This window comes from Lagenorhynchus albirostris, chromosome 8 (assembly GCF_949774975.1).
Source record: "Lagenorhynchus albirostris chromosome 8, mLagAlb1.1, whole genome shotgun sequence".
NCBI lineage: Eukaryota > Metazoa > Chordata > Mammalia > Artiodactyla > Delphinidae > Lagenorhynchus > Lagenorhynchus albirostris.
The window spans coordinates 87,920,211-87,948,034 of NC_083102.1; the positions used below are offsets into that span (position 1 = coordinate 87,920,211).

At 40.6% G+C, this 27,824-nt stretch overlaps 2 protein-coding genes and 1 non-coding gene across 13 annotated transcripts in view; 2 read left to right on the top strand and 1 right to left on the bottom strand.

Annotated features, from left to right (window-relative positions):
* Window positions 1-27,824, bottom strand: part of SRPK2 (SRSF protein kinase 2) — a 231,184-nt gene that overhangs the window by 70,950 nt on the left and 132,410 nt on the right. For all 11 annotated transcript variants that reach the window (XR_009542048.1, XM_060157251.1, XM_060157250.1 and 8 more), the window contains one exon: window positions 2,087-2,238. Coding sequence is in view for 10 of the 11 variants with exons in the window: in XM_060157251.1 (XP_060013234.1) it covers window positions 2,087-2,238 (152 nt within the window). In the remaining variant the exon portion in view is untranslated. The remainder of the gene's footprint in view (window positions 1-2,086; window positions 2,239-27,824) is intronic.
* Window positions 6,585-6,656, top strand: TRNAD-GUC (transfer RNA aspartic acid (anticodon GUC)). Its single transcript has one exon. It is a non-coding gene; the product is annotated as a tRNA-Asp (tRNA).
* Window positions 13,742-13,987, top strand: LOC132524374 (V-type proton ATPase subunit e 1-like). The gene has a single exon (XM_060156204.1). It carries the CDS (start codon window positions 13,742-13,744, stop codon window positions 13,985-13,987), a length of 246 nt encoding a protein of 81 aa, XP_060012187.1.

The following is a 27,824-nucleotide window of genomic DNA, read 5'->3' on the forward strand; positions in this document are numbered from 1 at the left end:
AGTAACTCTCAACAAAATGTTTATTAATTACCAGGAGGTAAAGAGTAACTTTACAGTAGAGCTATCTGGCAGACACCAACCTGAACAAGTGATTGACATCAACTGTATTGGTATAAATCAAAACCATGTAGTATCTGATAGGATTCAATGAGAAGAACACTTCTCACAGAACAACACTTTTTTGGTATTCCAAAATGAGAAAACATTATACAGAACAATTGGCCTACATCTTCAAAAATGTCAAAGCCATAGAAGCCCAGAAAAGACTAAGGAACTGTTCCAGACTAAGGGAAGAAGAAAACAAAATGCAATGTGATTCTTCAATGGATCGGTTTCACAAAAGTAACAATACTGGGCAACTGACAAAACCTGAATGGAGTCCAAGGACTGAATGGTAGAAGTATATCAACATTAACTTCCTGATCTTGATAGTTGTATTGTGGTTAACAAAGGAGAATGTACTTGATTGTAGGCAAAACATACTAAAGTACTCAGGGATGATAAAGCATCGTGTTGGTAACTTAAATTCAACCGTTTCCAGAATAGATAGAAAGTTATCTATTCTATTGGGGGGTGGGGGCAGTTATTTTCCCGGACATTCCCAATCAACTCCATGGGCCCCTTGAAAGCATTTGTCAGTTATCTTAAACACCTGTTATGGTCTATACCACAAAAGAGCCACCTGTGAGGCAAATATTCTCATTCCAGCAGTGGGGAACCTATGACCTGAAGAGAACAGTTCCTTCACACCAACCTAATGTTTTGGCCTAAGCAGCAAAATCAAGACAGTTGTCCGCATTTCCTCTTCAAATAACTTCATTTTCAAACGAAGAAATGCAGATTAAGAGGGAGGATGGAAAACATCTTCTTTTCCATATTAAAAGGCATAGATCTTTACCTTTGGGGTCATAATCACTACTCAGTACAAATGCTAAAGATCAACATTCCATTTTCTAAGGAAAACATGATTCTATGTGTAGAAATCTACACCTATGGAAAAATCACGTTAGAGCGGAAGATTCCTTCTTAAACTTTTCAGAGCAGAATATTAACTTTTGCTTTCTCGTATCTAACGTTAACCAACACACAAAGGGCCTGCAATCACTAGATAAACTGACACTAAGATATAATAGAGCCGAAGAGTCATTAATGCTTTATGGCCTGAACATGTGTGCATCTCCTGCCATCTATTCTTAAGCCGTATAGAATCTTTTCCTTAATTTGTAGCAGATAAATGTCTCATCAACTGTTCAGAAGCTAAGAATTCAGATTGTGATAATTTTCCATTAGAGGGAATTAAAGTCCAAGTGAGTAAGAAGAGGCAGCAAATGCACTGCCTTTCCTTTAGCCTTGATTCCTGGGATCCAGTCTACACAGAGTATGGGGTCTGGATCAAACTGTTTTCAATAGTCATCACACAACATGCTTGCCTTCTAGGAGTTTAGCTATATGCTCTTGGGCTTCACGAAACATCAATACAAGAATACTCCACTTGAATAACTTGTATGTATCCGTGAAATCATAGCTGAAAACATAATCCACTACGTCACAATGGCAGAACCCACAAACTGTCTTTCTCGTTGAGTACAACGCCAGGAAACAAATGGACCGACTTTCATGCCACACACAATGAATACTATGTAACTCAGTGCTGCGCAGAGAAAGGAACAGTTCCTTATTAGTCTTAGCAGCCCAGAAGCTCAAATCCAATGCAGAGAACAGCAGTTTAACTGGCTCCTCCCGTAGGGCCTTCGTACCCTCTACTTTCTGTGCTCTTCTCTTCGCAGATGGTTTACTCTGTGTTTATCTTTAATAGTCCTGCTTTATACCACCTTTTTAATCCTACCAGCAGATTTAAATCCTCTTGAAAGTACTCAGCATATGTACGCACACATGTATTTATTTTCTTTCCCTTACAAATTTTCCTCCTGATATCTCTTATATTTTCAGGTAGCATTCTACTCTTAATGATCTAGAAGTTTTCAACGATACGGACAGCAAGAGGCTAACTTAACAACGACCAGGGAGTTGGCATCACCAAGCCCCCGTGCTCTGCCGGCGGGCGCGTGGCGCGCGGGCTCGTCACCTTTGCAGTAGTCTGCGGGGTCCTCCTGCTCCTCATCGTCTGACCCCAGGATCTCCTCCTCTGGCTCCGGGGGCGCAGGGTCTGCCAGAGGCGGCGGTGGTGGAGGGGGCGGGGGTGGAGGAACCAAGGGAGCTTTCTGCTGAGGCTCCGGCCTGAAACAGAGGAAGGACAATTCCTGTTTACTCAGAAGTAAATCCTGCATTATGAATACACTTGAGAGTTTCTTAATATGGGAAAAAATAAAACTTGTCACACACTAAGAAGAGATGCTGATTAACGTCACTTCAGCCACTTTAGCTGAATTCAAGTACTGCTTCAAAACACAAGTGGGGGGCGGGGGGGTGACTACCCTTATTAACCAAGGAATATTTCTGCAGGCCCGTTTTCACTCCAAGCGTCATTATTTCTTAAGTCTTGATAATATTATGAATTGTAAGTGAAAAAGAGTTATCCTCTCATGATACACAGCCTTAGTAGTTAGAACACATCCCCCAGAGATTAGAAAAAGACAGAGGAAAGCAACCCTAGACTTTAAAAAAAGGGCTTATTTTCCATCATTTTAAAATCAGAATTCCTTTCCCCATAGAAACAGCAGGAATGTGGTTAGGTTTCCTGGATAACTCATAAAAGCCAACTAATGTATACTGTAATGTACACCTTGCTTAGCAAGACAAGAACACTGTCCCAAACTGGAAATTAAACAAAGAAAACATCCACTGCAGTCGAATACAAATACAATCCATACATCAATGCAAGACTTCCAATTGTTATTTCTAATTGTTACAAAAAGGCTAAATGTTTAGTACACTCTTTTACAAAAGACAGGAAAACCTATAATACTAAAAACAAATAAACAACTTAAGAGGTTACAGATGTAAATCTTTCAGATATCTAGAATAACTCAGGATATATTAAATACATTTGCTTAGAAGTAAAGCATTCATAATGCAATTCTGTAAAATCAAGCTTTCACTTATAAAATGTAACTGCTCCTTCTAGCCATATCCCAATGGGGAATCTTGAACCAACAGTCTCAACTGGATGCAGAACCTCTCTTGAGCTGCAAGCTGCCCTAACAACAGGACCACCACTGCTCTCCCTGAGCTGGCCACAGCTCTACAGATAAAAAGTGGGGAGGGAAAAGATACCGAGTGGTAGGGGCAAGGGGGTTCGGCTGATGGACTGTTCCCCAGAGGCAGTTTCAGTGGGATGAACAGAGGGCCTCTAGTCTGGGGAGCAAGGGGAACCTCACAGACACTGATGTGGTAGATAATCGCCATTTTTTTGGCCTGCCCAGTACTGATGCTCCCTTTCTAAAAGCACGTTTTGGAACACTGCTACTCCCTGCACAATGAAAGGCTGGCTCCAGTCCTCTCTCCTCATTGTGGTACAGCCTAGGGCACAGAGCCGTGGAACCTTGCTTGAGAAGGTCAGCCATCACAGGGTGCAAACTCATCCTAGCTGCTAGTAAAAGGCAGGGTCAAAGGACTTGCCCCTTTCTAAGCTGAACCTCTAAATTCTTGCCAAATCTAGGAGCCCCCAAATAGCCTTTAGCATACTGCCTTCAGCCTAAGGTAGTTACAGCTCATTTATGTGGGTTGCCACCAAAAACTCCAAGTGCCACAGCAAACGAAGGAAGGCAGTAGAAACACCAGCAGTCATGAGGATGGGGTGGGGATCACATCTCACAGGTAACCTTAAAGGTCAACCCTGGCAAGTATGATTACCTTTGGCAGGACAACTAAAGAATGTTTATAATCTGAAAATGACTTGTACTGATTTCTACTTGCTACACTTTATGGAGACTCAAAGTTACAGCTCCTTAGGTAACAGACATTAGGACAATGGTGGTGATAACATTCTCAATTAACCATGCCTCATGATGGAGTACTGAAAGGGAGTCATCACAACCAAACACCAACACCACTGCCAGGACCTCCAAAGAAATCCCAAGAGACCTTATGCAAAAAGAGGCCTGAGGAAGGGGAGGTAGGAGAGGAACTGCACCAGTTTCAATGCTTCCCCAAAGGGAAGAGGTTAGAGAAAAGATTTACATGACCCATTCTTGGGGGTGGAATCTATCTATTTGACAAATTTGCTCAACCAAAAATACTTTCAATGTTGACTATTTCTTCCTAAGAAATTTCATATGAAAAAATAAAGAGATTCTCTAAATTAAAAAAAAAAAAACCCAAAAAACAACAACACATATTCCCTGTGGAGACTATGTAACAACTAATGAAAAGGGAAGGACTAGAAGATCTTGTTCCACTGCTGCAGGGTGCTGCTACGATCGACACCACTGATACTTGGGCCAGGAAACTCACAGCTGTGGGTGCTGTTTTGTACACTGGAGAACGCTGTCAGCCTGGCCTCCAGCCACTACATGTCAGTTGTGATCATCACATGTCCAGAGACAAAGCAACCTAAATGTCCATCAACAGAGGAATGGATAAAGAAGATGTGGTACATATATATATAATGGAATATTACTCAGCCATAAAAAAGAATGAAGTAATGCCATTTGCAGCAACATGGGTGGACCTAGAGATTCTCATACTAAGTGAAGTAAGTCAGACAGAGAAAGACAAATACATGATATCGTTTATATGTGGAATCTAAAAAAAACAGGGTACAAATGAACTTATTTACAAAATAGAAGTAGACTCACAAATGTAGAAAACAAACTTATGGTTACCAGGGGATGAGCGGGGTGGGGGATAAATCGGGAGACTGGGATTGACAATATACATACTACTATATATAAAATAGATAACTAATAAGAACCTGCTGTATAGCACAGGGAACTCTGCTCAATACTCTGTAATGGCCTACATGGGACAAGAATCTTAAAAAAAACCAACACTGGATATATGTATATGTATAAATGATTCACTCTGCTGTACACCTGAAACTAACACAACATTGTAAATCAACTATACTCCAATAAAAAATTTTTTAATCATCACCAAAAAAAACCTATGTCCAGACACTGACAAATGGGTGGGGAGGAGGGGGAGGGAGGGAGGGGAGGGGAGTGGTGGCAAAATGATGCCCATGTGAGCACCACTTCATCGGTGGCATTTGCTACATATACCTTTACCTCAATGGAATAGAGACTGTATCTATGATAAGGGAGAAGAGATTCTAATTTTCACATGCCCATTTTCTCTAGTTTGAGAGGCTTGGGTATCTTTATCATAATGTATGTCTCTTGGTGAGCTGCCACGTCACTTGCTTAACAAAATTCTCAGACCCTCTGGGGTCAGGGAGGGCCATGCTGAACAGGCAGGCAGATAGTTCCCGCAAAGCCAGTTCTATCAAGATAAAGGGATGAGTCAGGGTACCTTGAAATACAGAGGAAGTTGAGTAATGTTGATGTAATATCTTGACTGGCTATCATATCAAAACACCTAGAACTCTGCTATCCTCTGGCCCCATGTGAGTGCTGAGCACTGAAAATGTACCTTGTCCTTATTGAGATGTGTTCTAAGTGTAAAATACGTACTGAATTGCCAAGATTTGGTACAAAAAAATGTAAAGTATTTTATTAATAATTTTATATTGGGGCTTCCCTGGTGGCACAGTGATTGGTAGTCCGCCTGCCGATACAGGGGACACGGGTTCGTGCCCCGGTCCGGGAGGATCCCACATGCCGTGAAGCGGCTGGGCCCGTGAGCCATGGCTGCTGAGCCTGTGCTCCGCAACGGGAGAGGCCACAACAGTGAGAGGCCCACGTACTGGAAAAACAACAACAACATATATATATATATATATATATATATATATATATATATATATATATATATATGATAATTTCATATTTATTACATGTTAAAATAATAATGTTTTGGATATAATAAATTATTAAAATTAAATTCATCTTTTTTTTTTAAATGTGGCTACTAGAACACTTTAAATTACAAATGAGGCTCACATTACATTTCTATTAGATGGCATCACTCTAGACCCTCAGGTTCAACAATAGCAGAGGACTGTCTTGGCAGAGATTTCTGGTCATATCAGTGAATATTTTTTTCTGAGGCTTCTCCCAGTAACCTGCTTCACACCAATTATCACCAACTCTCAAATTACCCAGTTCATCATAGTAAGATAAGTACACTGTAACTACCAAATGTTACAGTCCAATCACTGACTCCTTTTCATCCCATCCAGCCTTGTTACTGCCTACTGCACAGGAAAAACACAGTAAATTTGTCTTAGGGCAGACGGACGTAAGAGAGAATGATGCCACACTGTCTTTAAAGGCTGCCTTCTTCAAACTGGTCTCTGGTGGCTTCTACAGCACCTCAAAGCCTGGTTAAATCTCAACTGTTTAAAAGATCAAGAGGTGATCTCACCAAAGTGTATACTCATGAAATACATCAAGCGATTAAAAAAAAAAAGACAACTTTCACTAATCCTATTGAAAACCATCAAGAAGTTATTTCAAAAGACAAACCAAAAAAGTTATTACATATAAGAATTAATAGGGAGTTCCCTGGTGGTCCAGTGGTTAGGACTTGGCGCTGTCACTGCTGTGGCCTGGGTTCAATCCCTGGTCAGGGAACTAAGACCCAGCAAGCCATGCGGCATGGCCAGAAAAAAAAAAAAAAAGAATTACTAGAAGCACATAAGCCGTGGGGGGGAAAACTCATAAATATTTTCAACAACAATGCCAACACTACTAAATGGTGAAAGAATAGTCTTTCAACAAATGTAACTGGGACAAATGGCTATCTGCATACAAAAAAATGTTGTAACCCTACCTCACATAAATACATAAATATTAACTCAAAATTAATAACTTGGGACTTCCCTTGGTGGTCCAGTGGTTAAGACTTCACACTCCCAAGGCAGGGGCCCAGGTTCGATCCCTGGTCAGGGAACTAGATCCCACATGCATGTCGCAACTAAAAGATCCCGCATGCCACAACTAAAAGATCCCGCGTGACGCAACTAAGACCCGGTGCAGCCAAATAAATAAATTAAAATATTTTTTAAAAAAATAATAACTTGCAGGAGGGCTTCCCTGGTGGCACAGCGGTTGAGAATCCGCCTGCTGATGCGGGGGACACGGGTTCGTGCCCCAGTCTGGGAGGATCCCACATGCCGTGGAGCGGCTGGGCCCGTGAGCCATGGCTGCTGAGCCTGCGCGTCCAGAGCCTGTGCTCCGTAACGGAAGAGGCCACAACAGTGAGAGGCCCGCATGCCACAAAAAAAAAAAAAAAATTAATAACTTGCAGGAAAAAATATGAGTAAATCTTGATTACCTTAGGCTTGGCAATGTTTCTTAGATATGATACTAAAAGCATAAGCAATAGAAGAAAAAAAGATAAAACTGGACTTGAACAAAATTGAGAACGTTTGCGTTTCAAAGGGCACCATCAAGAAAGTAAAGACAACCCAGAGAATGGAAGAATATATTTATAAATCATACAGCTTTAAACAAACTTGTATCTAGAATATAAAAAGAAATTTGTAACACGATGATAAAGAGACAAATTTTAAAAATTAAAGAAAAGAAGTAGAACAGACATTTCTCCAAAGAAGATATACAAATGACCAATAAGCACATGAAAAGATGTTCAGCATCATTAGTCAATTGGAAGAGGGAAGTCAAAACCACAATGAGATACTACTTCACGTCCAATAGAATGGTTATATTAAAAAAAACACCAGGCAACAACAAGTATTGTCAAGAATGAAGACACTGGAACCATCATACTACTGTAGCAGGAGTATAATATAGCACAGCTGTTCTGGAATATCTGGTAGTTCCGAAAAGGTTGAATTTAGAGTTACCATGAAACCCAGCAATTCCAATCCTAGGTATATACCCAAGAGAAATGAAAACATCTGACCCCACAAAATCTTGTGTAAAAATGTTCATAGCAGTGCTATTCAGAATAGATAAAACGCAGCAACAACCCAAATGTGCATCAACTGATAGATGGGTAAGTAAAATGTGGTATATCCTTACAATGTAATATTATTCAGCAATAGAAACAAATGAAGTACTGATAATACATGTTACAGTAAGGATGACCCTTGAAAACATTACGCTAAATGAAAAACACGAGTCAGAAAAGAACACACGTTGAATGATGCCATTTTACATCAAAACGTCCAGAATAGGGAAATTTGTAGAGTGTATTAATGGTTGCTTGGAGTTGGGAGCAGGGGAAGAGAGAAGTGGAAATTGACTGTTAATAGATACGGGGGATTCTTCAGGAGGCATGAAAACGTTCTCATGTGGTGATGGTTATACAACCATGTGAATATACTTAAAAAATACTGAACTGCATACTTTAAAAATCTAAGTTGTATGGTATTTGAATTATACCTCAAAAAGCTGTTTTTTAAAAAGCAAAAGCCTATACGACTATATACCTTTTAATATCCACCTTATACCTTAATAAAGTATATGCTTCCAAGAAAAATCATAAATATCTACATTTAGATTTAAGCAGTCTATATGCATGGTCTCTTTTACAAATGCCTAATACATTCACAGTGAAAAATAACATGTAGTTTTGTAAAAAGTAGAGAGTCTATCTAATCATCTGAAGTTTCTATAAGGCACTAGTAATTTCAGAACGTGTATGTATACATAAGAAAATGTACCAACTCAGTGACTGGAATAAAAAATTTAGAAAGCAAAATTCCAACTAGTCATTCATATTTTTCACAAAGAACTATATTTATTTTGCCCTACATAAAACATAACTAAATATTCTAATCATTACTCCAAATAGGGCTATCAGGCCCTTGTGACATATTAAAAGTAGTCTTGGGCTTCCCTGGTGGCGCAGTGGTTGAGAATCTGCCTGCTAATGCAGGGGACACGGGTTCGAGCCCTGGTCTGGGAGGATCCCACATGCCGTGGAGCAACTAGGCCCGTGAACCACAACTACTGAGCCTGCGCGTCTGGAGCCTGTGCTCCGCAACAAGAGAGGCCGTGACAGTGAGAGGCCTGCGCACCACGATGAAGAGTGGCCCCCGCTTGCCACAACTAGAGAAAGCCCTCGCACAGAAACGAAGACCCAACACAGCAAAAATAAATAAAATAAAATAATAAACTCCTACCCCCAACATCTTCTTAAAAACAAAATATTTTTCTTTAAATATTACATTAGAATACTAAGGTTATTTTATCATGCTTATCGACTTCATATTATATTTTTCATGTACATTTGCTCTATTAGTAAAGTGAGAAAAAACTGAACGACCCTTGCAAAATGCATACATCATCTGCTCTAAATTGCCACGGCAACCAGATGGGAGTTCTCTGATTTCCTTCCAGCTGCTATTTCTTTTCCATTCCAGCAGAGAAAAAGAAGTAAACCTCACATTTGGCAGAAAAAGAAGTACTTTCCTTTGTTATCAGCTTAAATGGCAACTGACACCATTTAAGAAATTAATTCAGTTAATCTTTAACCAAAACATAAAGAAAAGGAATCCCAAACCAATTTCTTCAGGTAGTATTCTAGGGACATTCACATAAAGTCAAATTTCTTTTTCTTTCCTCGTATGTCGACAGCCTAAATCTAAAACTCACTCTCTTCCTCCCACCCTCCTTCTCACTCTTCCTCTCTTGGTGGTAATTGTCAGCCTGAGAAACATGCAATCTGGCATTTCTACTTAAGGACAGAATCAATCAGTATACACTTTCTCTCAAAATAGCTTATCTAAAAAGGCTAGCTGCTGTAGCACTGGGTAAAGTCACACAGCTAGGGAGGAAAAAGCCACAATGATTTCATGTATTCCTCTCCAATGAAAAGAGAATTTCTAAACTTTGTATAAATCAAACCTAAATGTGAAGTGTCTGCTGTGGTAGGCAGAATTCTAAATTGAGCCCCAATGACCCTTGCCCTGTGTAATTCCCTGTTCCTCTGAGTGTGGGTAGCCCTGTGAATATGATATCACTCTTGTAATTATGTTATGTTATATGGCAAAAGGGCAGATACACTGGGTGGGCCTAACCTAACCACATGAGCCTTTTTACAGGTGAGGGTTTTTCTCTGACTGGTCAAAGAAAAAGTCAGGGGCGTGCTTGAGCTAACCTGCAAAAAAGCAAACATTCATGTCAGGAACTGCCCATTAGGGCCACAGAGCAAGGAATTACGGGTGGCCTCTAGGAGTGAGAGTGGTCCCCAGCCAACAGCTAGAAGGATAACAACAACTTCAGTGCAAGGAAGAGTTCTGCCAATAACTAGTCATCTTAAAAGAGGACTCCAATCCCCAAATGAGAACTGCAGCCTTGGCCAGCAGTTTGGTTTCAGTCCAGTGAGAAATCAGCCACCTGTGCAGCCCTAACTTCTGACCTACAGAACTGTGAGCTAATAAACAGGTATTGTTTTCACCTGCTAAGTGTGGTAATTTGTGCAGCAATAGAAAATGAATAGAGCTGCCAAGTTCTCAATAAGTAATAGAGTAGTTCATTTTAAATTATCAGATTTTGGCCTCAACCAGATCTGGGGTTTTTTAAATAATTGAAATGATCAGAGGAATTAAGAAGCTGGGTAATAAGAATGTGACAGCCAATTCTCTTTGGGGCACAGGCAAGTTAAAAAAAAAAAGAAAGGAAAACAAAAACTTATTCCCCAAATTCTAACAGAAACAATCATAATTCCAAGCCAGACACTTTACATGGTCTTACTAAGACTGTGTCGTCTTCTAGAACACTGAACATAGTTAGTGAAGATGTAAGTAAATCGCACCTGCTTCCCAACTAAACTACACCTTAGACAGCAAACGAGTTGACTACTTGACCACCTAACAACATATGTATGACGGAGCTATAGACTTCTCATCCACCTGTATTATTAATATTTCATAAAACAGTGTGGGGCCTGGCAGTACACGTTATTACTACTGAAGAAGAGAAAGGCAGACAGAAAAGTTTAATCCAGAGCCCAAAAGCGTGTAAAAATGGTATCCACTGATTCCACAAATACTCAGAATAGCATATAACAGCGGTCCCCAGCCTTTTTGACACCAGGGACCAGCTTCGTGGAAGACAGTTTTTCCATGGGATGGGGTGGGGGGATGGTTTCGGGATGATTCAAGCACATTACGTTTATTGTGCACTTTCCTTCTTATTATTGTTACATTGTACTACATAATGAAATGATTATACAGCTCACCATAATGCAGAATCCGTGGGAGCCCTGAGCTTGTTTTCCTGCAACTAGATGGTCCCACCTGGGGGTGACAGGAGACAGTGACACCTGAAGTGTGTGCCTTAGGTCCAGTCTACTCCGTAAGATGCAGCTTGTCACTTGCCACTCACTGATAGGGTTTTGATATGACTCTGTAGGCAGCCGATTTATCAGGGTCTCTGTGCAGTCAAACCCCTCTGCTAATGATAATCTGTTTGCAGCCGCTCCCCAGCGCTAGCATCGCCTCAGCTGCACCTCAGATCATCAGGCACTAGATTCTCATAAGGAGCACGCAGCCTAGATCCCTCGCACGCACAGTTCACAGTAGGGTTTGCGCTCCTATGAGAATCTGATGCTGCCACTGATCTGACAAGAGGTGGAGCTCAGGTGGCAATGCGAGTGACGGGGAGCAGCTGCAAATACAGATGAGGCTTCACTCGCCTGCCACTCACCTCCTGCTGTGCGGCCCGGTTCCTAACAGGTCACCAACCGATATCGGTCCGTGGCCCGGGGGTTGGGGATCCCTGGCGTATAGCATGCACCATGACGTGTACCGGGGTACAAAGGAGCCCGGCACTGAGGGATGCATGGTCTAGCAAGAGGGCTCTAGAGAAATGCCTGTAAACACAAGAATATAGGAACATAACTGCTCCAAGTGTTGTTATAGAGGAGGAGGTGGCAGAGGGCTGAGCCAGAAACATCTACATGCTGGGAGTGATCTTAGAGACAGAACAGAATGAGGCACAGGGGGTGGAGGAGGGTGGCCAAGGCCCAGGAACAGGGTGATGAGAGGCACAAAGGCCTAAACTAGTCCAGTGTGGCTGGAGACAGGGAAGAGGTTCAGCAGCAGCCAGTTGACAGAGGAACGACCCACAGTTCTAAGGGATTCGCGCTCTATCCTTAAGGCAAGTAGGAGCCACTGAAACACAATTTTAGGACCAGAGAGTTGCTCTCTGCAAAAAACATATGAAATTGGTATACAGAATGGGTGGAAAGGATAAAAGACAGAAGCAGGGAAACTAGTGAGGTGTCGCAGGAGGAAATGATGAAAACCTGAACTCAGAACTCAGTAATTCATTTGCTGGAGGTGGGTGTCTGTCTCCTAGGTTTCTGATAGTAAGATAGTGTTACCATTAATTTGGAGAGAGAACACAGCAGCAGGAGGAGGAGTGGTTTGCAGTGAAAGCTTACTTCTGTTTCAGCTCATCAGAGTTTGAGGGGCATGTGGGATGTCCAGCATTGTGGACATCCTTGGTGGACTGCTTGGTATATAGAATCTATAGTTAAAAAATAAAGGTTTAGGCTGCCAATAGAAACAGAGGTCATGAGTAAACAGCTGGTAAACAATGCCTCTCCAAGCATGTGAGAGTGCCAAAGAGAACTGAGGGGTTGAAGAGACAAGAGCAACGCCTAGTTAAGAGCTAACGTACCAAGGTTAGTCAAACCACCAACAGATTCTAGCCTTCCTGGTTCATGACCTGCAAGCAGTGACCCAGAGCATAATCACCAAGATAAATCCATAAATTTCAAAGACAGATTTTGGAGAATATATAAGTTTTACCTCATATAAGCCTACCTTTTTACATTAGGACGAGATATACATATAAAAACTAGCAAACTAAGAACCCGTGTGTTTCTATCTAAAAGGCTCTGTTTGTAGGCAATCTGAAGCCAGCTGGGTACAGGGTAAACCGCCACTACAAAAAAAAAACGGCGGGGGGTGGGGGGAGAATTGTTTACTAAGACCTGTATGTTGATGAAACTTAACTAGAACAACTTCCTCCTGCTACTCAGGAAATAACGCAAGATGTACCACTTTGAACATGGCTTCTGCACACCTCCGCAAGATTTAAATCAAAAAGCAACTATAATTATATGACACAATAGCCACTAGCCAAATTAAACAGAGTAAAATTTAAGATTCAGTTCTTCCGTCACCCTAGCCTCATTTTAAGGGCTCAAGCAGCCAGAACCACATACAGCTGGTGACTTATGGTACTGAACAGTGCAGATAATAGAACATTTCTATCATCACAGAAAGTTCTACTGGACAGTGCTGCTCTAGGCAACATTTTAGCAACGTGAACCTCCTCTAGCATATCATTACTTTTAATAAGTAAACAAAATTAACTGAAAAGAGTTTGGAACATTTTTTTATACAGCCCACCATTGGAAATTTTAGCTGTAAAATTATAAACAGGAAGAGTATATTCATTTTTAATTTGACAGATGATTCCAATATTTGAATATCCTTTAGCTCAGCACACCTCCTTACTGGAATTCACCTGATACTCACAGTGACAATGTCCGTAAATAGCAATATATTGGGGTCTAAATGTCCATCAATGGGAGACTTGTTAATAACATGATGATAGATTATGGCACATGCATACAACATAACTCTTCTATAAAAAATGAGGCAAATGAAATTAAGGAAATTCCATCCACAATAGCATCAAAAAGAATAAAACACAGAGCTCCGGTGGCAACCATGGCATATACCGGCCTCACGGTGCCTCTCATTATGATGAGAATGTTCTGTGGCTTCATCAGCTTCCTGGTGCCCTGGTTCATCTGTAAGGGTCCCAACCGGGGAGTTATCATCACCATATTGGTGACCTGTTCAGTTTGCCACTATCTCTTTTGGCTGATTGCAATTCTGGCCCAACTCAACCCTCTCTTTGGACCACAGTTGAAAAATGAAACCATCTGGTACCTCAAGCATCACTGGCCTTGAGGAAGAAGACCTGCTCGCCCGTGCTCAGTCACTGAGGCCACAAAGAGAACTCCTCTGGATGCAAAGTCACCTCCACACCCAGACCACCTTCCTTAACTCAACCGTTTTAGCCATCAACTGCCTTAAATGTTCCCACCACATTTGAATGCCTTATTCTACAATGCAGTATTTTTTCTGGTCACCTTTCTTATTACACTTTGATGAATGATGTACCTATTTAACCTAAAGTATGCTGCCTCCATAAAATGTTTATGTACTCTTCTGAGATAGAAAGTGCTGTTCTTCGGAGAAATAATGTTACTCTCTCCTTGGAACCTGTGGATTTGAAGATGGCTCCTGCCTGCTCTCAACATGGGAATCAGCGAAATGTTTAAGAACTGTTACAAGGCAATAAGACTCCAGTGGGGCAGTCAGTAGGAGAACATGTTCAGAGGGAAAAATCTGTCTCACCAGAATTATACCAAAGTATATTTTCAGGATGAATTTCTTATTTCTGCTTTCTTTTAGAATAAATTATTTTTCTGCTTTCCATGGAAAAAGAAAGAATAAGATACAGTTGAACACTGAACAATTAGAGGGTTGGGGCATGGCTGAAAATCGAAGTACAACTTAATAGTTGGCCTTCTGTGTATGTGGTTCCTCCATATACACAGAGTCAACTATCTGTGGACTGTGTAGTACTGTAGTACATACTATTAAAAAAAATCCACGTATAAGTGGACCCAAGTAGTTCAAACCCGTGTTAAGGGTCAACTGTACGTAGGAATAAATTTAACAAAAGAAGTTCAAAATATATACTGTCAAAGCTAGAAAAGATTACTGAAAGAAATTAAAGAAGATCTAAATAAACAGAAACACATCCCACGTTAATGGACTGAAGACTTAATTCTGTTAAGATGACAGTATGCCCCAAACTGATCTACAGATTCAATTCAATGCCTATCAAAATACCAGTTGGCTTCTTTGCAGAAATTGATAAGCCATTCCTAAAATTCATATGGAAATGAAATGACCCAGAATAGCCAAACCAATATTGAGAAAGAACAATACTGGAAGTCTCATGCTTCTTGATTTCGAAACTTACTAAAAGGTACAGTAATCAACAGAGTGTGGCACTGAGAGTCCAGAAATAAACCCTCACATTACCATCAAATGATTTTTCAACAAAGGTGCCAAGACCATTCAATAAGGAAAGAACGGTGTCTTTAAACAAAAGGTGATGAGATAAATGAACACCCACATGCAAAAGAATAAAGCAGGACTCCTATCTCACACTACACGCAAAAATTAACTCACAGTAGATCAAAGACCCAGATGTTAAGACCTAAAACTATTTAAAACTCCTAGAAAAGATGTTCATCTTTAGCCATCAGAAAAACAAAAATCAAAACCACAATGAACCACGAATCCACACGTACTAGGATGGCAATAATCAAAAAGACAGATACTAACAAGTGATGGCAAAAATATGCAAATATTAGAACCCTCACAGACTGTTTATAAGAAAGGAAAATGATGTACGCATTTTGAAAAACATTTGAAAAACTAGAAGCAGTTTCTCAAAAGACTGAACAGTTACCATATGACTCAGCAGTTCCACTCCTAGGTATATACACAAGAGAAGCTAAAACATACATCAAAAATAAAAACTTGCGCATAAATGATCTTAGCCTCATTATTTGTACTACCCCAAAGCAGAAACAATCTAATGTCCATTAACTGATGAATGGATAAATAAAACAAAATAGTAATATAATAGAATATTACTCAACAATAAAAAGTAATGGAAGTACTGATAGATGCTACAACATGGATGATCCTTGAAAACGTTATGGTAAATCAAAGAAGCTAGTCACTAAAGATCATATTATATGATTCCATTTACATGTAATTCCCAGAATAGAGAGAAAGTAGGTTAGTGGCCGCTTATGGCTGAGGGGGTGGGAAGAAATGGAGGTAACTACTCAAGTGTACAGAATTTATTTTGGGGGTGATGAAAATGTTCTAAAATTAGGTGGTTGGTGATGGTTACAAAATTCTGTGAGTAGACTGAAACATCTTTGAATTGCACATTTTAAACTTTATGGTACATAAATTATCTTTCAATAAAGTTGTTACACGAAAATAAAGAGGCTGTCCTCTATGTACTAATATGGAAGATATGTCAATGATAAATACAAAGGTGCAGCGCATTTGTGTATGGCATGTACCATTTGTTTTACAGATATAATACAATGCATGCACCTCATGTTAACGGACTGTTTCTGGTGGGAGCAACAAGAAACTGACAATAATGGCTCTCCTCCAGGAAAAGGAGCTCAATGACTGATGGTCAGGGAGAGGAATTAACTTTTCAAAAATTCCTTATACTCCTTTCATACTTTTTCAGTTGGGCACCATGCGCACGGCTACTGAAACTAATTATTAATTTATAAAGACAAGAAAGAAAAATAAGGAAAGGCAAAGTGGATGCTGGGAAAGTGGTTCCTATCTCTGACCCCACCACCCCTCCCCCCCTCCCCCACCCTTGGCATCTCGGGAGAATTTACTAAAGAACAACAAAATGAACTGTCTAGGGCTGGAAAGCTAGGATAAAAGTCCAGCTCCAAACGACATGCAGTTTTCTGGTAGAAAGCCTGTGGGTTAGTGTGAATACCGGTTCCATCACTTAAAAATCCACGAGAATTCAAGTCAGTGACAACTTCCCTGAGCCTCTCAAGAAAGTCAGAGGTTTATGGTAATTTAAAAGGGATGATACATAAATTCCTTGGTATGGTAACTGTGCACATGGTAGGCAGTCAATAAAGGTTAATCCTCACGTCCTATTCTCACCTTTCTGGTGTGTGGTTACCATGAACTTGCTTCCTCAGGGCTCCAGCTGTGAATAATAAGGAGGTACACCCTGATATATTATGCATGACAGCGCTATCAGACCTCTGGCCCTTTCTGCTCATCTGTAACTGTGCTAATGCAAAGGTCAGCATCAATCTACCTCTTAACCTCTCTGCTTCTAAACTCATGTATTTTATAATCATGATTGGTTATGAGATTTAAGAAAGTTTCAGAAGCATCTCTATTGTTAATTATCACATATTTCTACAAGGCAATATGACAAAATGGGTTGTACTGCTGCTATAACCATCTTTGGGGGGGAAAAAAAAAGATGTCTAACATAGATTTTAAAAAGTTAACACGTAAGCAAACTGCTTAATAAACATTCTCCAGTAACACATGACTTGTTCTAACTAGGTCTTTTTAACTACAAAGTTAAGCCTAATCCTCAAAGACTTTCTTGTGAACTAGGTTTCAATGGACTTTACACAACAGAAGAGTTCCCATCTTAAAAACTGTTTCCCCTAGGTGGAAGACAAAATTTACAATTGCTGGCAGAGAGTTTTGGTCATCTGAAGAGTTATTAGTCCACTGCAATACGTTCTGCCTCTTTCAAACTTTATAATTTCAGCCATACACATTCTTCAATATTAGATAAATGGCTTTATTTTTTAAGACTGTTGTTTCAATTAGCACTAATACCAACCTTACTATAGGAATTGTGTTTATAGTTCTTCAAAAATGCTGAAGCACATTAATATTATTCCTGTAGGAATAGCCGTTTTCAGAGACTGGTGGATACCTAAAGAAGCTATCAGAAAAACATTTTCCAGAGAAACGGGAGATTCTGCAAGCACCAAATCCAAACCCAATGGGAGAGGCTCAAGAATAAGGTTAGGATTCCAGCTACAATTGCTATCCAAAGACAGGTTCTAGGAAGAGATAGGACTAGAGAAACAAGAACTAGGATCAACCAGTGAGTCGAATTTCGGATACCCAAACTCTCTCGACGAAAGAGGTAGGGGAAATCTCTCCTATTAATCTGCAATCTCAAGCTTCTCCTTGGGCAGAGTTAGCATTTGAATTTATTATTATACCTTGCTAGTTCTGAAACCCCCAAGCCAAGAATTAACTTAGAGTGCTTCCGGGTCACTGCCATCCCTGGGCACCTGGAAGAAGTTAAAAACAAATCCTCTTGGGAGAAATGCATCCTCAATCAGGGCTAACTGGGATTCCAAGCAGTTAAGATTGGGTTGGGCAGGTGTGATTTAATAATTTTTTTTCAAATCACCAAATAAATAAGGAAACAATACCCAATGAGCAAGCCAAAAGAAATAATAAACAGCAAAAGTAACTTCAGATACTAGTACTATGAAATACAGAATATACAATAAATATAATACTGATAGAAATAAAGGAAGGAAATGAAAGCACAAGCAGGAAATTAAAGCATGAGACTTAAAATTCATTGATTGATTAGACAACAAACAAGAGACTGGAAGATGGATCTGAAGAAATCATCTAGGATGTACTGGGTTGGCCAGAAAGTTTCCTTGGGTTCTACTGTAAAACAGGAAAAACCTGAGTGAACTTTTTGGCGAACCCAGTATCACAGAAAGAGAAAGAGATTGAAAACATGACGGAAGGTTGAGAAGTAGAGTAAAGAATGAGAAGATCTAACCAATCTACTCTTTGGGCTTCTTGAAGAAGGGAGAAGAAAGAAGAGCTAAGAATTGTCCAGAATTGATAAGGAACATACATCTCAAATTCAGAAAGCACAAAGTGTTCCAGACAAGGAGAAATCTCCAGAACAATAAAACTGAAGAACTCCAAAGCCAAGAGAAAAAAACGGGGGAAAAACGGCCAGATTTTCTACATAGAAATGACAATTACACCGTCACTAGTGGTCACAAAAGAAAGAAGTCAAACAACAGTGGTGTAAGATCATCAAAGTGCTAAGAGCCAAATGACTGTCATTTTCAGTTATATAACTGGCTAAAGAAAACACGTAGGGACTTCCCTCGTGGCGCAGCGGTTAACAATCTGTCTGCCAATGCAGGGGACACGGGTTCGATCCCTGGTCTCGGAAGATCTCACATGCCTCAGAGCAACGAAGCCCGTGCGCCACAAGTACTGAAGCCCGCGCGCCTAGAGCCCGTGGTCCGCAACAAAGAGAAGCCACCGCAACGAGAAGCCCACCCACTGCAACTAGAGAAAGCCCCCGCGCAGCAACAAAGACCCAACACAGCCAAGGGAGGAAGGGAGGGAGGAAGGAAGGAAAACATGTATACATAAAACAAATAAAGGTATTTTCAAATCAACAAAAACTGAGTTTATCATTTACAGACTTCTTCTAAAGAAACTTCTAAAGAATAGATTTCAGGAAGACATGAAACAATGAGGAAGGAAGGTCTAAATTACAAGAAAAAAATGCTGATTGATAAACTGGTAAACATGAGTTAAAACAAATAATGAATGTATATTTTCAGGGTGGCAATAAAAATATTACTCAAAATAACAATATTTTAAAAATCAAACTCTTAAATAATAGAACTATTCTGAGTACTTTACTCATATAATTAACTCAATGCTCAAACAACTCTGAAGTACTATTATTCACCCCATCTTCACAGATGAGGATAATAAGGCACAGGGGGTAAGTTCAAGGTCATACAACTAGTGACTGGAGAGCCAGGAAGGAAGCTTGCCCTACTAGGCAGCAGCTGGAAGCAGTGAAATATTTCCAGACCCAACTTTCTAGTAGAACGAGATCTGCTGCTGTGCCAGTGGACTCGGTAGAAGGAAGGGTAGGTGGTAAATAACTGACACCGGTGAGAGGCTGGAACAGGAAACATTGAAGGACACTCACTGGGATGAGATGAATCCTCTGTAGTACTGATATCCACTTACAGCACTCAGACTTCTCCACTCACAGACTGACTCACTAAGACTGAGAGAAGGCCCAGGAATTGGCATGCTTGGTAAGCACCCCAGGAAACTGATGCAGGTGGTTTAAGGGCCACACTTGAAGAAACATTACCAGATTCATATGTAACCACTATAACCACTACATTCAAGTCCTTTAGTCTAAGATTCTATTTGACTTTAATGAGCTTCTAAACAAGAAAAATCATACTCATGTGTAGTTTGGATACCAGATGTCAACTAAACCCTTAAACAAATAATGTGCAGTTTCAAGCTCACCAAAAGATGACACTAGAAAGGATAAACTGTGGTTAAACAATGGAATAACTACTCAGCAATACAAGACAATGAACAAATACAAGAACATGAATGAACTCAAAAGAACTGTGCTAAGTGAAGGAAGTCAGACTACAGAGTATATGATTCCATTTTAAAAAGGCGAAACTTCAGTGATGGAAAGCAGATCAATGGTTGCCAGAGACTAAGGAGTGGGGGAAGGGTACTAACTGTAAAAGGGCTCAAGGGAACTTCTGGTGCTGATGAAATGTTACCTCACAACTGCGGTTGTGGTTATACCATGTATATGTACAACAGTCACAACTCCATGAATTGTACACCTAAAACTGGTGACTCTTTATTTAATGTAAATCATACCTTAATAAAGCTGACTCAAAAAAAAAAAAACCGATCATCATAAACACCAGTGAGTTCTCCCCTGTACACTGCTCTTAACACATACTCTCATCACCCTCCAGTTGGTTCAGATCAAATACTCTTCACCACCAAATATGAAATTCTGCAAACCCCCCAGTCATGTATATTAACACATGGGAAACTCACTGCCTAGTTTTAAACCACTCACTAACCTGCAAGGGCAGTACTGAACAGGTAAGAAAATAAAAGCTTTAGTGTTCAACATAAGAGCCTTACCTAAGGTGGAACAGAAATTCAAAACATAAGGTGCTGCTGAGACTAGCACCCATGAAACCAAATGCTACAAATACTCCCCCTTGTACGCACACATGACACAGTACCATCTCAGTTCAGATTTATCTCACAACTGAGGACTGTCTTGAAAAACATCAAACTGGTATCTCTGATGGGGCAGGAGCTATAAAGTACTCCACCAGTCTGATCATCCCACCGACTCAGATCAGAGAGAACTCAGGGACTGTGATATTCTCTCCTACCGTTGTGCTCATAAATTTTGTGATTCTACCCTATAGTCCCAAATTCTGCTTGACTACCCACGTACAGAGAAGATACCTCACATTTGTTCAAGAAATATTTATCAAACTATCTTATTGTTAAAAATGAGTAAAAGCTGTCTTCGTGCATGGAACCAGGTGTCTGACAGACTAGAACAGACAAGTATACAAATAACAATATAAAACAAGGCAGACCATGGTTCAGAAAGATTATTACCTTAATCACCTCAATATAGTCAAGGTTCCAAGGTCCAGGGAATACAATGAGAACAAAACAAAATACCCAGAAAGGCAGAAATGTTTTCTCTGGCTCGTTTAGTCCCCACGGAATCCATAGAGAAAGTAGTGACAACTGAGGCTGAACTGTGAGGAAGGGCTTTGGAGGCAAGGGGAACCTCAGGAATAAGCACAGGCATGGCAACAGGAAAGTCCAGTTTTGCTGATATACAAGGTACCCACAGGAGAATATTGGCAGAAATGCTAGAAAGAAAGACTGGAACCAGATTCTGACACCCTTGAATGAAGAATATGGAGTTTATTTCTGGTAAGATATAAAACGTCATGCAAAATTTAATCTATATTTATTTTAGGATCTGTAACACAACAGTTCTTAAGACTATACACCATGATCATGAAGAAGCTTTTTCAAAAGACAAAAGTCTACAAGCAGGAGATTCTGACTCAGCAGGTCTGGAATGTGGCCTGGGCACATGTCACTAGGCGTCTGACACACACCCACAGTTAAGAATCTCCGCTGTAAGGAGCCATTACCATGTCTTACAGATGTCTACCGGTAATACACTCAAGTGTGCTTATGACTGAAATACAAGCAAGGAAAGCAAATACTACTAGGCACAGGCAAAGAAAGGCAGATTTCAAGTAAGAACTTCTGATGCTCCAAAAGATTTCAGGAATAGGACATTCCACTCTAATAAATGTATGTCTCTTAAAAAGTTATTACACTAATCAGTCTGTTTTAATCACCTACTTCATTCAAGTAAAACCAAATTTTAGTTAATTCCATCAAAATATAAATAATTATATCATTAAGTATTCAGAGTTTAAACTCAGAAAACCATAGTAAAGGACTTCTAATTTAAACATGACTGATTAACACCATACATTTTTCTTCTCTCCTTCCCGTAGTAAAAAACAAACAAAAAAAAAAACCAAGAAAATCCAAAAGAACAAAGACAATAGAATAGTAAAAATCAAGGAACAAGAAATTCAACAATGTTTTTAGAAAACAAAGTCGATGCAGGAGGTAACAAATAGGAAGAATGAAGCACTACAACCGGCAGTGCCAGACACAGACCAGAGACTAGTCCACCCCGGAACCACAGAGCCTCGGCACGAAAACCAAGGACTGGGGAGATGTCAGGTTGTTGGGGGGATGCTACTGAATACACAGAGCTCAGCTGGACAGAGCCATGGCTCCTTCCCCACTCACCCCTACCCCCAGTGTAGGCAGATTACAACCTTTCCTGAAGCAAGGACTGGATATTTTGGAGAAAGTCTTTGCTTCAGGAAAGACTGTGATCTGGCTACAATCTTTTGGAGAAGGTATGGTAAGGTACTGTGATGAGAAACCATTTTGATAATTAATAGAATCTCAGATTCCTTACTCCACTCTGCCCCGCTGAACAGGAGTAAAGAGAATTCCTTATTGGAGAAAGGGAATAGCCACACCCAGGCCAGGCCCATATACAGTTACAACAGAATTCATTTTTTAAAAATCCTTCTCTTAAAAACTAATAAGCAGGCTTCCCTGGTGGCGCAGTGGTTGACAGTCCGCCTGCTGATGAAGGGGACATGGGTTCGTGCTCCGGTCCGGGAGGATCCCACATGCCGCGGAGCGGCTGGGCCCGTGAGCCATGGCCGCTGAGCCTGTGCGTGTCCGGAGCCTGTGCTCCGCAACGGGAGAGGCCACAGCAGTGAGAGGCCCGCGTACCGCAACAAAACAAAACAAAACAAAACAAAGAAACTAATGAGCATTTAACATATCACACACTGGGTTCTCTCTACACCTTGATAAGGGTCAACCAGCTCCTATAACCCAGGTTCGTTTCAGGCTTTCCAGCGCTGGCGGTTGATGACTCTTTACTAGGTATGATGCTGAGTAGCTGACTGAGGGACAAGAGCTAAGCTTTAGTGCCTACGTGCTTATTAGCACGGGTGCTTACTCAGGCAGATATTAAATAATATAAGCTGAATAAAAAACCAAAATAGAAAAGGTGTATGCCTGCTACTTTCTAAATCATTAAGCCTATAATCTAAAACTTTGATTTCACTATCTTACATTGATTCTGAACTTCAGTGAAGTCAAAAAAATTTTCTATATTAAAGAATACATTTCCTAGTCCTTTCTTCCTCCCAAATATGCAGTAAATAATAAGGTGTCATTTGAAAGTATAAGAAATTCTGTTGACTAGAGATGCTATTTCTACGTGTTAGGAATTCATGAATAAAGAATCTTACTAAGGACTTAGTTACAAACTGGTGGCAAGAACAGGCAAAAATTCCCAACTGGTGTACACGTGACCTAGAGGCATACAAGTTAGACAGTCTATTCATCACTACTTATTCGGGAGAATTTTAGGAACTCAAATAATATATGACTTAAATCCTGAAAAAGTGAAATAAGGTTTCATTTAAATGGTTGTTTTAAAATCAGCAGACAGGGACTTCCCTGGTGGCACAGTGGTTAAGAATCTGCCTGCCAATGTAGGGGACACGGGTTCAAGCCCTGGTCCGGGAAGATCCCACATGCCGTGGAGCAGCTAAGCCCGTGCGCCACAACTACTGAGCCTGTGCTCTAGAGCCCGTGAGCCACAACTACTGAAGCCTGTGTGCCGAGAGCCTGTGCTCCGCAACAAGAGAAGCCACCACAATGAGAAGCCCACGCACCGCAAAAAAGAGTAGCCCCTGCTCGCCGCAACTAGAGAAAACCCGCACACACCAACGAGGACCCAACGCAACCAAAAACAAACAATAAAAATAAATAAATTAATTAAAAGATTTGTTTAAAAAAACAGCAGATAGGGCTTCCTTGGTGGTGCAGTGGTTGAGAGTCCGCCTGCCGTTGCAGGGGACACGGGTTCGTGCCCTGGTCCGGGAAGATCCCACATGCCACGGAGCGGCTGGGCCCGTGAGCCATGGCCACTGAGCCTGCGCGTCTTGAGCCTGTGCTCTGCAACGGGAGAGGCCACAACAGTGAGAGGCCTGCATACCGCAAGAAAAAAAAAACAGCCAACAAAAACTACATACAGCTCCCCCCCAAAACAGGTGGAGCTTAAATGTGGCAATAAAATTAATGTTTTAGGGCTTCCCTGGTGGCGCAGTGGTTGAGAGTCTGCCTGCCGATGCAGGGGACGTGGGTTCGTGCCCCAGTCCGGGAGATTCCCACGTGCCGCGGAGCGGCTGGGCCTGTGAGCCATGGCCGCTGAGCCTGCGCGTCCGGAGCCTGTGCTCCGCAACGGGAGAGGCCACAACAGTGAGAGGCCTGCGTACCGCAAAAAAAAAAAAAAAAAAAAAATTAATGTTTTATATACTGAATGCTTTAAAGTCAATTTGTTTCTCCTCATTCTTGGATCCATTATAGTACAGTCTGACTTGTGATACCAAGCTAAAATAAAAACTCTTTCAATAGTTCGCTATTTTCTTGGAACACAGTCTCAGGAGTAACTTACCAGGTCAAAGACTTTCCACATTTAAAAATCAAACAGGGGCTTCCCTGGTGGCGCAGTGGTTGAGAGTCCACCTGCCGATGCAGGGGATGCGGGTTCGTGCCCCGGTCCGGGAAGATCCCGCATGCCGCAGAGCGGCTGGGCCCGTGGGCCATGGCCAATGAGCCTGCACATCCGGAGCCTGTGCTCCGCGGTGGGAGAGGCCACAACAGTGAGAGGCCCGCGTACCACAAAAAAAAAAAAAAAAAAAAAAAAAAAATCAAACATACTGAGAAACTGCTATACAAAAATCTGTATAAGTGACACCCTCATCATCAGAGAACATCTTTATTGGTAGTTTAACTGCTTAAGATGAGCTCCTGCACATATTCCACTAAAGACATCCCAACAAAGAAAAAACTGTTTCCTTACAATGGCTCATTAACTTTTCTAATAAGTAATAATCCATGCTATAAAAACAAAAAATGCACTATACTCAATAAAGTTTGAAACTTAAAATCTGAAGTAAAATTTGATCAAACAGTAACTGAAAACAATATTCCTAACAATTCAATAAGCATTTTAAGCAGAAAATAGTTTTTAACAGCAAAATTACTGTTAAGTTTTAAGACTTCTATTTTCTTACCTACTTCAGTATCTATTCTGAGTACTGCTAACTCTTTAAACACTATTATTCCACGGTATTCCTTATGTGTTTTCCATCATAAATTACATTCTTGAGAAAGAGCATTCTGGTGTAAATACAGCAGCTGAATGGATAATAACATGAATTTTAAAACACACTTCCAATAGACTTGCACTTACATGCAACTGTAACCTTACTGACCATTTACTACATCATTCTCTGTTTGCTTCATCATGAACAAGAGTGATATGGCTGCAGACCTCACAGAGTATTTTGTTGGAACTACACTGGAATCAGAAAAGGGAAGTTTATAATTTTTTTGATGGAAAAAGCCATCTAAACTCTAGTTCCTGCTATGAGCCAGGCATTATCCAAATGCTTTCACATTTATTCAAATAATCTTTAAAAAGACACAAAGGGCACAGAATAAAATTTCACTACTGATGCAATTACTCTTTGTGCAAAATGACTCAGGTATAAAAGGGGCCAGACCCACCTTGACCCAGGGCCTCTCAGTCCAGAAAAAAGCATGTTGAGACCACATGATTTCACAACCTTAACTCTATCTGCCCAGAATGGGCCCAATGGCAATAATTCCACGAATGATCTCTTCAGCCTAAATTAAAAAAAAAAAAAAAAAAAAAAATCAACTGTAACAACTATTTTTTGCCTAATGTCGGCAAAAAGGAAAAAGCCTCTTCTGAAGAGATTCCTAAAGTAATGTCGGCAAAAAGGAAAAAGCCTCTTCTGAAGAGATTCCTAAAGTGCTGACCAGCCACAGGCTTTCTTTCCACATTTTAATAATCCAGGCAGAATGCAGAATTGAAGGCCACTCCTTCCCCATCTGTCTCTGCCATCCTGCCATACCTCCCTACCCAAGTTGATCTCCTATCTGGATCCAACCCTGTCTCTTCTGCCTTATAAAAGCCATGCTTCCCTACTCCATCTCAGCAGTTACACTCTTCCTTCAACAGTCAGGTCTGTGGACCATCCGTCCTCCACAGAACTCGGCCCTCTTGTAGTTTGGTGACCTGCACACGCATTTTCCTCTCCCAAGCCCAGGTTTCACCACCTTCGCCAAACCACCCAATTTCTGGTTTGGTGTCTTGCACATCACAAAATTTCAAAACTCTGTATTTTTTCTCTCACCTGTGTTTTAGATAGTTGCGATGGAGAAGAAAAGAACCCTGGATAACTGAGTTCTTGCTATACAGATATTTAATCTGTTAGGTCAAGAAGACAGCTAATGTTCAAACATTTAACTTCTTTCTTTAATTTAAAAATATGAAACTACTTCCAAATCCTAAAATAATCTAATCCTTTTCTAAAATAAATTCAATGTCCAAACACAATAAAATTATTTACTTTATAATTCTGAATAATATATGTGTGAATTTAAACAAACAAAAAAGCCTTATCTGGAATTCCCACAGGTACTTTATAAAACAGCCTGACCAGGGAAGGGGTCAGCACAAACAAGGCTCGTGCTACCATGAATTACATTACAGGAACACCTCAAACCAATAATTTAATCCTGCTCACTGTGAACCACTGTCTGTGTTCTTATTCTAAGTAAAAATATGCTTCCAGAAGTGATGTTTTATCTTCACAAAGTAGTAACTGGACTTCAAAGGCACACTGTAAAAGACTCAAATATTCAATATGTTGGTCATGTACTTTTGTTCAACAAGTATTTATTAAAGACCAACTACGTGCCATGCACTGTGCTAGGCAATACACTGATTTACAAACAAAGGGACACAATCTTTGATGATGAAACACACAACAGACTATCATCTCTGAAGATTTTTAATAACAGCTCCAACATATAAAGATGGATGTAGGGCTTCCCTGGTGGCACAGTGGTTGAGAGTCCGCCTGCCAATGCAGGGGACACGGGTTCGTGCCCTGGTCCGGGAAGATCCCACATGCCACGGAGCGGCTGGGCCCGTGAGCCATGGCCGCTGAACCTGCATGTCCGGAGCCCGTGCTCTGCAATGGGAGAGGCCACAACAGTGAGAGGCCCACGTAACCACAAAAAAATAGATGGATGTAGAGAAGCAAAGTAAGTTTCCATTCCACCAGCACGTGCATTCCATCATGCTCCCAACAGAAAAACGGTTTCTATTTATGGGGTCAGTTGGAATTGCCAACTCTGGGTTTTATCAGATTTCTTTCACGTGAAAAGGAAGACAATAAAGTAATAAAAGAATAAGCACAAAGCTGGCTTCCTGAACCAGCTGCAACTGAAACAGAAGTTAAAATTATAGACCTAGGAAACAGTGGTATTACTTTAAAAATTCTTGTAATGTTTAAGAATGCTAAAGCATAAAAAAAAGAACAGATTAACCCAATACCCACTGGTATGTGTGAAAGTTCTATAAACATATATAAATTGTATCATGATGCAAACCCAATTCTCTGTTATCATTTCAAGTATCTCCATTAGTATTCAAACAGGTACTTTGTCAAACAATCTTAGCACCTTTTTCTTCCAACTTTTTTTTGGCCTCTCTGCGTGGCTTGCGGGATCTTAGTTCCCCAACCAGGGATTGAACCCG

Coding starts and splice junctions, on each gene's coding strand:
- LOC132524374 (XM_060156204.1), top strand. CDS start 13,742: ATGGCATATACCGGCCTCACGGTGCCTCTCATTATGATGAGAATGTTC.